Here is a 13,855-nt window from a genome sequence, read left to right on the forward strand (position 1 = left end):
AGATAGATAGATAGATAGATAGATAGATAGATTGATAGATTGATAGATGATAGATCTCCCATGATCTTTATATCACTGTCAGTAATTAAGTTACACTCCGTACATTGGGGCTTTTCGGGCCATGTAGTGGGATGTTGGTTCTTATGTTGTTTGTTCCATCCGGAGATACAATAAACATGTAATTACCATCAATAATTTATCTTGTAATATAAAAATAGCATTAAATCCTTCTGCCTGAGATTTACGGCCACTATTACCATCGCTAACTGCGGCAGTACTTTCTTAAAAAGCAAATTAGTTTACGTAGAAATATTAATACCCATTTGGATTGTTATTGACGAGTATTGAGTGGTCCATAAAAAATGCATGCACTGTAGTGGAGGAAATATTTGATATGGAAAACAGTCCTGCAGAATGAAACAGAGAAGCAGGTCCTTGAGGTTCCAGAAACTGCAGGGGTAATTCATTATTGTGATGCACGCACAGGTTTTCCGTCACTATTAACCATCAGCTGTGTAAGCAGGACAAGGTCAGGGCAGGTTGTATGTAAAAAAGTTTCAACCCACTGACAGCAAGCAGAGATTTTGATAAAGATGAAAACAGTAAGGAATTGGAACCAAAACTATGTAACAATGTATCATGTTTTCACTTTGTTTCATTTACTTTGGGATACCCATCAATTGCATAAAGTGTAAACAACGAAGGGGACGTAGCACTCACAGTAGAGCCGTGGCCCCTTTGTTGTGCTGGCGGTGGGGTCCCGGAGGTCGGACCCCAATCAATCAAACAAGGATGTCCTATCCTAGGCATAGGTCATTAATGCTAAAGTTCTGGGTGCCTTCAGCCACCACTAGGGGGAGCTCTACTTATACATTGAAGATCAATAGCAAAAGCTTCTTAGCTCCCTCTAGTGGTGCAAAATCAGCAGCGGCCATAGGTAGAGATGTCCATGTACTGTCAAATTTTTTATGGTAGGGATTAGGGATTTCTTAATTTGCGTCTACCCTAAATGGTCAGAATTATTGGACACCCGTGACTTTACACCGCAGAGGGAAACATTGAGGTTGTGCGACTCTCAGGCGATTAAAAATAAAGGTGGAGCCCTGGGGTACAATGCATTTAACTGCGATTCTCAGATACTATTGTATCAACTGATAAAAGCTTCTTCATATTGCATTTTGTGTTAATGGTTTTGATTGACTCCACTAATGAACCCGACTGTAGGATAAAGTAAAAAATGTCCTTTCCTGTTGGGAACCGACAGCAGAAATAAAAGCCTCAAATCTCCCAAGTAAGCGGCGACTTCCTACACATTAGCAGTTTGGATTGGCAATCTGTCAGATTTCATTTCTGTTCATGGGTAAAATACAGGAAAGCCGTTTACTCAACCAATTTTTTTTCCTTCCAAACCTATTTACTGAAACAGCAGAAATTAACAATAGGCAACGAAGGGGAAATGCATTATGGGATACATTGTGATGCATCACATTACAAGGTAATAAATGGCACTGGAAGAAATTACGTGCAATGCTGGCATTTTTAAAAAAATAAATATTCGAGTATATAATATTTTCCCTTAAAGGGGAAATCCACCTTAAAAACATCTTCTGGTATCAATGGAGATCTCTGAGCTTAGATACCGTAATTAAAGGGTCCACACTAAGCCCTTCAATCCTTGCTGGAGATCTCTAATGCTTGCATTGTACCCCCTTGATGTAGGAATTTGCAGGGTCCTATGGATACACATAGATCTTCACCAATGACATTTTTTGACACTTTGCTGCCAGAAGATGTTTTAAGGTAGTATTTTCCCCCCCTTCAATGTGCATGTGAATCCGGAAGTATGTCTTAGAGATCAGTTCTATGGATATTTATACATTATTACATGGCCTTCTGGAAGACGTGGAGTTTCCGAAATTGGAGATCATGGTGGATTGCGGCGGGTAGATCATGAATCACAAGCTCAATGGCAGCCTGTTATTTGGACCTAAGTGAAGAGATCCAGACGCCCAACAACTGGACCCATTTGGATGAGATCAACTTTGATCAGAATATTCTAGACCTTCCCTTACGAAAAGCCATTGACTTCAACGGTTCAATAGCCATGCATCAATGGTGGTCCGAACGATGGACCCCAACTGATCTAGTCCTCTGATATGTATGATTGACAGGTCAAGAGGAAAACTGGAGATCTCCTTTTAATTGGTGAAAGTGAAGAAACCCAAGAAAATCGAAATTTTGACCCACTACTGAATTTCTTTAGCAAACTCGTTCTAGAAGCAATACACATAATATAATATAATACTTGCTCTCCTTCCCTATATCAGGTCATTTATCTTCTATATCCCAGCCATGTGTGTGCATGCAGTAATGTGGCGGTAATGTCACTTTTGCATGGATAATTACTTCCCTTGATCAATAACCGTAACCTCAAAAAACAAACAGAAAGCGAGAACTGGTCCACACAAAGTCTTGATTTATGGACCCAGCCCATTGCCCTATTATCAGTGGAAGTAATGGAGGGTCCTGTCTTACATGTTCTTTCTTGGAGGCATTTTCACAAGGTGCGCACTCAACCATTCCATGTCACGGAGGAAAAAAATGATCTTATAAATCAAACCTTCCACTGGGACCTGTCATCGTTTCAGAGCAAAACTTGTTTTTCACTTCAAAGTTTTTGCAATTTAACATAATTACCAAAAATAGATTGATATCATTTATATTTATCTCATTTCTATCTATTTATCTGTCTATCTGTCTATCTATCTATCTATCTATCTATCTATCTATCTATCTATCTATCTATCTATCTATCTATCTATCTATCTATCTATCTCATATCTATCTATCTATCTATCTATCTATCTATCTATCTATCTATCTATCTATCTATCTATCTATCTATCTATCTATCTATCTATCTATCTATTATCTATCTATCTAATATCTATCTATCTATCTATCTATCTATCTATCTATCTATCTATCTATCTATCTATCTATCTATCTATCTATCTATCTATCTATCTATCTATCTATCTATCTATCTATCATCTATCTATCTAATATCTATCTATCTAATATCTATCTATCTAATATCTATCTATCTATCTATCTATCTATCTATCTATCTATCTATCTATCTATCTATCTATCTATCTATCTATCTATCTATCTATCTATCTATCTATCTATCTATCTGTCAGTTGGCTTGTGGTAAAGCCAAGAACCATGCTTCACTGACCATGGGATGCCTAACTAGAGAGGCCATTATTATTAAAAGTTGTCATATATAATAAAATGTTGTCACTTTCCATCCCCCACTCCTCTTTGCAAGTCCTATAAAGGGCATTACTTAACAGGGGGTAACAGTGAGCACAGTAGAGGGCACCTCCTGGAGTAAAGTAAATCTGAACTCTGTGCTCCACCCTATAATATTATGGATGTTTAGCAAAATCTTTTATTTATCACCATTCAAAACAGAACAAATCCCGGCATCATTGATGGTGCTATCAACAGTAACGGGACATGCCTTTTAAATATCAGAAAAGATTAAAGGTTTAAACCAAATTGTCTAAATGGATTGTCTAGCTTAGACACCCCATTTCCTTACAGCCTATTTGGGCATTCTTAGTTAATAGAGGGGGGTCCCCTGTTCAGGATCCTTATCTCTTGGCCAGAGTGGAGAGCGGTTATAATGTGTGTGTGTGTGTGTGTCTCTCTCTCTCTCTCTCTCTCCGGAGGACCTGTCCTGCAGTACACAGAAAACCCATTGATATGAATGGACACTGTGTAATACTTAGTTTCCCCTGTGGAGGCTCTGCAGGGATATTTAACACTTACTGCTCGGTTTCCCCACAGATTACAGCTGATCACTGGGGGTTCCAGCAGGGAGACACTGTGTGATCTGCTTATTGCAAAAGGAAACATTAAGAAGTAGTGATTGTCCAAAGTGGAGAACCCCTTTAATGTCAAACGTTGACTTGGATACTTTAAATGTGATCTTTAGAGGGTCATGTACTTTGTTGACTTAACAGTCGGCTGACCTCTCTGATGGTCACCAACCTAAATAAGATGGTGATCGTGTGTAGTGACCTCTGGAATATTGGAAGAACAAGACATGGAGGAGAAGGGGGAGGTGATCGGAAGGAATGGTGAAGGTGGAGGTGATCGGAAGGAATGGTGAAGGGGGAGGTGATCGGAAGGATTGGTGAAGGGGGAGGTGATCGGAAGGAATGGTGAAGGGGGAGGTGATCAGAAGGAATGGTGAAGGGGGAGGTGATCAGAAGGAATGGTGAAGGGGAGGTGATCGGAAAGAATGGTGAAGGGGGAGGTGATCGGAAGGAATGGTGAAGGGGGAGGTGATCGGAAGGAATGGTGAAGGTGGAGGTGATCGGAAGGAATGGTGAAGGTGGAGGTGAACGGAAGGAATGGTGAAGGGGGAGGTGATCGGAAGGATTGGTGAAGGTGGAGGTGATCGGAAGGAATGGTGAAGGTGGTGAAGGGGGAGGTGATCGGAAGGAATGGTGAAGGGGGAGGTGATCGGAAGGGAAGGTGAAGGGGGAGGTGATCGGAAGGAATGGTGAAGGGGGAGGTGATCGGAAGGGAAGGTGAATGGGGAGGTGATCGGAAGGAATGGTGAAGGGGGAGGTGATCGGAAGGAATGGTGAAGGGGGAGGTGATCGGAAGGGAAGGTGAATGGGGAGGTGATCGGAAGGAATGGTGAAGGTGGAGGTGATCGGAAGGAATGGTGAAGGGGGAGGTGATCGGAACGAATGATGAACAGGGAGGTGATTGGAAGGAATGGTAAGAACGTCTTCTGTAATGACCCGAGTATTTTGCTACCTCTTGAGACATGGCCCTCATCTTGCCTCATGGGAGAAGTGGCCTTGATCCACTCATCTCTGTTCATGACAATTAAACCCCATGTATTGACCCGTCCTACAATAATGAGAGCTGAAATCTAGTTCCACACATAGAAGATGTTATAAATAGAACTTTAATTACCACTGATTGGAGTAATTGGAGTTAATTCCAAGAGGCTTTTATGTGCGGGGGAAGTAAAGAAAGTGCAAAATAAAAACCAATTTGATACAGCGAAGCAAAGCCATAAAAGAGTATTTCCACCAAAAATTGTAAAAAGGGAAACAAAACTTCTGTTGTTTCTATTAATTAATTAATTTTTATTATTTTAAGGGGAAATGCTTTTCGGCCTCTTTGTGTTAAATGTTCTTCTTTGCAGAAAAAAGTCCTTCTTTGAGAAGAACCAGATAAGTCTATGTAATGCAGTTATTCCAGTCCCTTCTAGATTACTGTATCTATTATTATGGCCTCCTGATTACACAATTTCCCTGTAGTCAATCAAATACAGATTATTTTCATAAATACATTAGGACACAATTTTTTTCTGTATGCATTTATTACTAAAAGCAGGATAGATTTATTGTCGGCCACAAGAAACTGTAATCAAAAATATAAAAATCCCTGCTTAGTTATAGCGTGACTATCTATCTATCTATCTATCTATCTATCTATCTATCTATCTATCTATCTATCTATCTATCTATCTATCTATCTATCTATCTATCTATCTCATATCTATCTATCTCATATCTATCTATCTATCTATCTATCTATCTATCTATCTATCTATCTATCTATCTATCTATCTATCTATCTATCTATCTATCTATCTATCTATCTATCTATCTATCTAATATCTATCTATCTATCTATCTATCTATCTATCTATCTATCTATCTATCTATCTATCTATCTATCTATCTATCTAATATCTATCTATCTCATATCTATCTATCTCATATCTATCTATCTCATATCTATCTATCTATCTATCTATCTATCTATCTATCTATCTATCTATCTATCTATCTATCTATCTATCTATCTATCTATCTATCTAATATCTATCTATCTCATATCTATCTATCTCATATCTATCTATCTATCTATCTATCTATCTATCTATCTATCTATCTATCTATCTATCTATCTATCTATCTATCTATCTATCTATCTATCTATCTATCTATCTATCTATCTATCTATCTATCCAATCAGGAATAGCTACAGGTTTATGTGGGCCCTTGGGCGACACAGACTTAGTGGGCCCCTTTGTGGAGGAACTCACTGTGGCAACAGAAAAAGTTTGTGCCCCATATAGAAGTTAGGCCCCCAGTTTGTGCTTCTATATATACAGTATATGGACAGGGACGTCAGAGGCTCACTCTAGTAGCAGAATCTCCGGCCAGAGCAGCGGCAACACTCTGGGAAAATTCCGCTCCTATACGGAAGCATAAAGCACCCAGTGGCCGTGTGGGCACTTGTTCGGGTTTGCTGGGTGCTGACTCTGGCCCTGTATTTAATATCTATCTATCTAATCTATCTATCTATCTATCTATCTATCTATCTATCTATCTATCTATCTATCTATCTATCTATCTATCTATCTATCTATCTCATATCTATCTATCTATCTATCTATCTATCTATCTATCTATCTATCTATCTATCTATCTATCTATCTATCTATCTATCTATCTATCTATCTATCTATCTCATATCTATCTATCTATCTATCTATCTATCTATCTCATATCTATCTATCTATCTATCTATCTATCTATCTATCTATCTATCTATCTATCTATCTATCTATCTATCTATCTATCTATCTATCTATCTATCTATCTATCTATCTATCTCTCTCTCTCTCTCTCTCTCTCTCTATCTAATAAAAATAAAGTAATTAGTAAAGTAAAGTAAAGTAGTAGTATAAGAGTCAGATTTAAAATAATAATATCTGTAATAATTCATATTACAAATATCTAATCATTATATTACTTTGAATTTATAACATAATAGTAATGATTAGAATAAAGAAAAAAAATTACAATAATAACAACTGAATATGAGAATGGCCACAACAATAATAATACTAATAATAATTGTATTCATTATAATTTGTTTTACATTTAAATAAAAAGATATATTAAAATGAAATAATAATCAAATAATAATAATAATCAAACAATAATTGTATGTGTAATAATAATACATACAATTATTATTATTATTATTTCTTCAGATTGAGAACCCATTTCGGAGTGAGTAATATCTTGTAAATTCTCGCTGTAATATGCTTTTGCTGAGATGACGTATTTCTTACCTGGGCAGTAACAGCGCAGAACACCTGGTTGTATTAGAGATGCAGGCACTGAGATCTGGTCAAACAAACAGCTATAATTATTGCTGGCTTCCTGCCATGGCCCCGTAATTAAGACTTTCACTCCTCCCTGAAAAGACAAATTCACAGATAAGATGCCATAACACAGAGGCAAGAAGAAGAACAATAATATTTCTCAAGATAACAAATCACTTGGAGGAAAACCATCAGAAACCATTATTATTATTATTATTATTATTATTATTATTATTATTATTATTATTATTATTATTATTATTCTTTTATAATATATTTAACAAAAAATTTCTGGTAAGTTTTCAAAATGGAGTTTAGAGTTTATAATTTATTGTACAAAACCATTTTAGGGGGAGTTCGTCAGTAGGATTAACTCTCCAGCAATATGCAAATGATTTCTTACAGAGCCCTCTATGCAAGTCAACAGCATTGAGAGGGTTTAAGTGACATCGTCAGACCTTTTCAGCTTTGAATGAGTCTAAAAGGCAGGGAGACACCAACATATTTGCTCCCTTGGTAGACAGAGACTGTGGAGGCCACTCGGTAAAAAACCTTTCTCGGGAGGTAGGGGAGACTATATTAAAAAACAGGCTACAGGCGGGGTTGGTATAACCCCCCCCCCCCAGGAACCCCCAGACACTGACACAATCATTTTGGAGCTGCCTTTGGAGCCAATACTTGCCAATACGTTATTTTTCTTATGGGATGATTTACAAATATCCTATAAGATCTTAGTGATGATAAGTCCTGTGTGCACAATGATCACACCAAAGATTATAATGCAAGTAAAATTGGATGTACAGATGTTCTGTATAGATGGAGGGTGGTCCTCAGTATTATCTCCTCTGAGGGCCCTCAGTATCATCTAGTCTGACACTAGATACAAACTACAAGTGCCCAAATACCAGAACCAGCATGCAGTATCCAAATGTACCACCATACAAGTCACAATATAATACCACCACAATGACCAAATGGCAGAGCTACATAGTGCCTAAATAATGATGCCATACAGTGCAATAATAACTACCCACATGTCTAAAATAACAGTGCCATGCAATGCCCATGCAGCAGTGCTCAGGTCCCTGGTCTCCAAGCCAAACCTCGGGGCCTTGTAGGTTCAGTGAGGAGCGTGGTGGAAGAACTTCGATGGTGGCCGCGCAGGAACATTCGACCCTATTAGTAGTTAACTATGACCGCTCAGTATGGGGTGGTTTCAATCGTTTCTCAGGATGTAGAATCCCATAGTAAATGTAAAGCTCGATTTACATCGCATTTGAACCTTCTGTCAGGAGGATTCCCCGACGTAGACGTCCAATGGAAGCTTTACCTCTGCATGTGCCGAACGTGGGGCTTCTCGGTCCAAGCTATTCCCCATGGAAGACTGAACCCTTTAGCCCCCACTCTATACTTTAGAGACCATTATTGGGTGCACCCCCCTCACTTGTGTACTTTCAGTAGAATGTCTTATACAAAACCTGATTTGAAGTTGTTTGTGCTTATCAGAAGTGATGGCAGCTCGGGGATGTGACCGCATTTCCGGTGACCTTGATGAGAAGGAGCAGGGGTCGGTGTGTGTTTAGTGACTGTTGAATGAAATACTTGCCAGGTCATTTGCTCAGTTCGGATTATACGGTTTTATGCTGCTAATGAAATGACTCCACTCTTCCGCGCTCTCTGTGATACCGGCAGCCAAGCGTAATAAACCTTCTCAGCACAAGAGTCAACATAACGGCTTAACAAGGGGAACCGCCATCACTGAGGCGCAACGTCACACTCCGACTCACTGACAGTGATGACTTTCTCTGACGTCCTGGCCCGTTAACCCCATAACACTTATCATTGCTGAAGCCTAAGATACTAAACGTCATCAATATACCGCACCTCACCAAATTCGCCAACTTTCTAGGAAATTAATTATCTATGGTGGACCTGCATATAAAACTATTGTTAATGAGGTTTTATGTAAAGTTCTGCAAAGTTCCACTATAAGTTGTGTTTTCTTTCCTCGCCATTGGTAAGATCCTGCTTACTGTCAGTGAAGAGGGAAATTCTTATTACATCCAGGCTGAAAACCTATACATAACACTTCTCACAGCTAAGGGCATGCTACAATTGTATTCAGTCTATGCAATACTCTGTGATCTAAACAGCCTATGGCGTCAAGCTGATACAATTTATCAGTGCAGGTAAACTGTAACAAACTAAATAACATATCAAATAGAAGGGGGGCGTGCACTCAGATGTGATTATCTGTATAATAAAATTGCTGTATTGCGGTTCGATGTTGGCATCTACCCAGGGACTTGGAATTGTTTTCTGTCAATGCAATAGTTAAAAATAATAATATATAGTATATTATAATGTGTATTTTTTATGTTCCACCGATTGCTTTAAAGTTTAACTCATTTGGACCGTAGAAGATATCTTGATGTCTTGAAATTGAAAACATCCAGAAGTCCAGTTAATCTGTTGGTCTAGAATCACATTTGTCTAGATTGTGCCAAATTTTGGGAATGTTACTATTACACCTAAACATTCATCCCCCGTTCATTGTCTAAAGTGAAAAACCCCTTAAAGAATTATAAAGGGCCGTAGTGTTCATGTGCTTTGTGACTTACCCTTCCAATGATTGGTGGGGACCCCAGATCATAGGCCCCCACTGATGAACTACAGAGATTCTCTCATTTAGTGTAGGCATTACTGTTCTCTATGTCAATAGTGACATCTAGTGGTCATTTGTTTTATTGCAGTATTAAGCATTTACAGTAAAATATAAAAACGTCCCCAGTAAATATCTTTAAGTCCTTAAGTTGTTGTTCTCTTCTTTCACAAATTCTATTCATGTGTTTCATAGTTATGTCCTCTCAAGGACCTGGTGGGTAACCAATAAGACTGCCAATGTAGCCCCTGTAGGTGTTGACAATTAGTTTTCCAGTCTCAGACAGGCAAATGTACCTTGTTACGCAGCAATACATCCTCCTGCTTCTGTATTGCCGGGTAACAAGGTACATTTGACAATCAGAAAAGCTGAGTGACAACCCCTGAGGGAGCTGCAAAGGCAGCCACAGTGGTTGTCACCCTGATTTTAGTTCTATTACAGTTTACTTTAAAAATAAAGAATCACCCGAACCAAAATGTAGACTTTTTCAACATATATCTAAGAAAAACCCCAAAAACGTGGCAACTTTGCAAATAATCTTGATTAAAAATGTCCTACTATTTTGTATATAGAGATACTATGCAAACCTATGTGTCTCCATGGTTACAGACTACAAATAAACCCTGTGTAGTCTGATCCTGCAGCCATATGTTACTCCACTCCTTCTTTGCATTATTTTACATTTGGTGAGTGTAGCTTGAATCTGACATCTGATAAAGTGGACATTGTCATTCAGGCGCAACATACATCACTGGTAGGGAAAGGGTTAAAGGTATCGGTCAGGAGGAGAGGCTTTTTATATTCAGACATCTGGAAGTTTGTGGGTTGAGGAAATGAAGCTTGTTCATTGTATGATAAGGTTGACAGTTCTTCAATATGTAGTGTGTATCAATTCCTCATGTCAATATCTCAGTTCGCTGTCAGTGAATGGAAATCGTTATTGTTTATTTCCACAGGATTAGAATCAGTTCTGGTCATGTGATAATCACACAGGTGCATGGTTCGTTACAATTACAGTACAGAACTCTGTCTTGTTAACCCTTTCAGGACCAGACTAATTTCCATTTTTATTCTTTTGTTTTTTTCCTCCCTGCCTTCAAAAACTCATAACTTTTTTATTTTTTCATTGACAGCCATATGAGAGCTTCATTTTTACGGGACAAATTTTACTTTCTAATGGCACTATTTAATATTATGTGTGATGTTCTGAGAAGCTGGAAAAACTCAGAATGGGGTGTAATTGGAGAAAAACAGCAGTTCTGACATTTTCTTATGGGTTTTGTTTTTACCGTTTTCTCTGTATGGTGAAAATGACACATTACCTTTATTTTTCAGGTCAGTACGAGGACGTGATACCAAATTGATATAGTTTTTGTTATGTTTTAGTACCTTTAAAATAAATGTAAATGTTTGAAAGAAACAAACATTTTTGGGGATCGCTATATTGTGACCCCCCGTAACATTTATTATATTTCTTTGTACAGAGCTGTGTAAGGCGTCTTTTTGTACGGGGAAAGATGTAGTTTTTATTGATACCATTTTGGGGAATGTTTGGCATTTCAATCACTTTTTATTCAATTTTTTGGGGGGGGGGGGGGTTGAAGTGGCAAAAAAAATGAGATTCGGCCATTTTTTTTCTCTGCTACGACGTTCACCATATTGGATAAATATTTTCATATTTTTATAGTTCGGGCATTTTTGGACCTGGGGATACCTAATGTGTTTATGTTTATTATTGTTTATTTATTTTTATAAGTGATCTAGGGAAAGGGGGGGGGGGGGTGATTTAAATTTTTATATATTGTTTATTATATATATTCAAACTTTTTTTGAAAATTTTTTTTTGCCCCCCCTCGGGGGCTTGAACCTGCGATCATTATATCCCTTATGCCATAGACTGCAATATCACAGTATTGCAGTCTCTGGCAAAATCAGTGGATTGCTATTGAGACCTGCCATGATGGGACTGGGATGATGCTGTGGAGAGGAGCTCACCGGTCGAGACTAATCCTCATACTTCTATTTCATCCATGTGATCGGTATCAGCGCGATCCTGCATGTCAGAGACACGCAGGACCCGCCGACACTGGACCCGCCAGTCCCGCTGACCTGACGGATACAGATTTCAGCACTAGATACAGCTGCTCTATATACAGGACACAAAGCAGCTGTATCTCGAAAAGTTAAAATAATTTTTAATAAAAAGTATTAAGAAAGTTGCACCAAACACACTGATAGATATTTTTTATTTAAAAAAAACTATTTGAAAGGTGTACATAGCCTTTAAATAATTTCATTTATTCTCTTCTCCCTTGATCTAATATTCCGATGGACGGATTTCTAAGAGTATGATCAACCTATGAGAGAGTTATAAGCATCCTGTGCCCCAGGAAACATCCTTTATTGTTATAAGACAGGGGTTACATTGACATATAAAATATAGCCAGTATAATCTGTATGGATCTCATGAATTCCTGGTCATAAATAAATATGGCTGCACTGGTATATGAGGGATGAACTATTAGGTGAAATATGTGTTTGGATGATGTTCTCATTTAATAAACTAGTATTTTATTTAGGTAAATTAACTTGCACTTGTGACTTTGGGGGATAATGAAGCAAAAAACAAGAGAGCAAAGTTTTTATGGATGTGAAACTTTTTTCCTGTGCTACAACAGCGACATCTTGTGGTAAGAATGTGGATTTTGTGTATCATACTTATAAAATGCTATTGTAGTGCAAGCTAGAAACTGCTTCCGTCCTCCCCAAAAGACAATTTGGACACAAGAACCCCTAGTTCTAGCATTGGGAATCAGAACAGGGAATATTCTGCTCTAGTCTCCCCTAAAATGCCTTAAAGGCGTTTTCCCACAGGGACACTTATGACATATCCACAGGTTTCCACCTCATAGAGGTCGTCTTGTCGTGGCAGGTGGGCTCACACAATGTGATCAAAATGTGCGCTAAAAACCTCCCTATTTTAAGTAGATTTAGCAGTAATACATATTTATTTATATTTTGCTGCTTATGTGGCATTAGTGTTCACAGTGTGCTGTCGCCATTTTCTTGTGTGTTCTATCCACAGGATATGTCATAGATGTCAGATAGATCACCTTCTACCCTGTACATAGTGCAATAAAGCCCCCACCTCCCCCTGTAGACAGTGAAATGCAGCCCCCATCTCCCCCTTGTAGACAGTGCCATACAGCCCCCACCTCCCCCTTGTAGACAGTCATACAGCCCCCCACCACCCCCTTGTAGACAGTGTCATACAGCCCACATCTCCCCCTTGAAGACAGTGTCATACAGCCCCCCACCACCCCCTTGTAGATAGTGCCATACAGCCCCCCACTTCACCCTTGTAGACAGTGCCATACAGCCCCCACCACCCCCTTGTAGATAGTGCCATACAGCCCCCCCACCTCCCCCTTGTAGACAGTGCCATACAGCCCCCACCTCCCCCTTGTAGACAGTGCCATACAACCCCCCACCTCCCCCTTGTAGACAGTGCCATACAACCCCCCACCTCCCCCTTGTAGACAGTGCCATACAGCCCCCACCTCCCCCTTGTAGACAGTGCCATACAACCCCCCACCTCCCGCTTGTAGACAGTGCCATACAGCCCCCTCCTCCCCCTTGTAGACAGTGCCATACAGCCCCTACCACCCCCTTGTACACACTGCCATACAGCCCCCATCTCCCCCTTGTAGAGAGTGTCATACAGCCCCCACCTCCCCCTTGTAGACAGTGCCATACAGCCCCTACCACCCCCTTGTACACACTGCCATACAGCCCCCATCTCCCCCTTGTAGAGAGTGTCATACAGCCCCCACCTCCCCCTTGTAGACAGTGCCATGCAGCCCCTACCACCCCCTTGTAGACAGTGTCATACAGTCCCCACCTCCCCCTGTAGACCGTGCCATACAGCCCCCACCTCCCCCTTGTAGACAGTGCCATACAGCCCCCTCCTC

At 39.5% G+C, this 13,855-nt stretch overlaps 1 protein-coding gene across 7 annotated transcripts in view; it reads right to left on the reverse strand.

The window, feature by feature from the left end:
• The window catches only part of CAMTA1 (calmodulin binding transcription activator 1), a 1,213,376-nt gene that overhangs the window by 119,117 nt on the left and 1,080,404 nt on the right, over window positions 1–13,855 (reverse strand). For all 7 annotated transcript variants that reach the window (XM_075839423.1, XM_075839422.1, XM_075839421.1 and 4 more), the window contains one exon: window positions 7,190–7,316. In XM_075839423.1, coding sequence (XP_075695538.1) covers window positions 7,190–7,316 — 127 coding nt within the window. The remainder of the gene's footprint in view (window positions 1–7,189; window positions 7,317–13,855) is intronic.

This window comes from Rhinoderma darwinii, chromosome 10 (genome assembly GCF_050947455.1).
Source record: "Rhinoderma darwinii isolate aRhiDar2 chromosome 10, aRhiDar2.hap1, whole genome shotgun sequence".
Taxonomy (NCBI): Eukaryota; Metazoa; Chordata; class Amphibia; order Anura; family Rhinodermatidae; genus Rhinoderma; species Rhinoderma darwinii.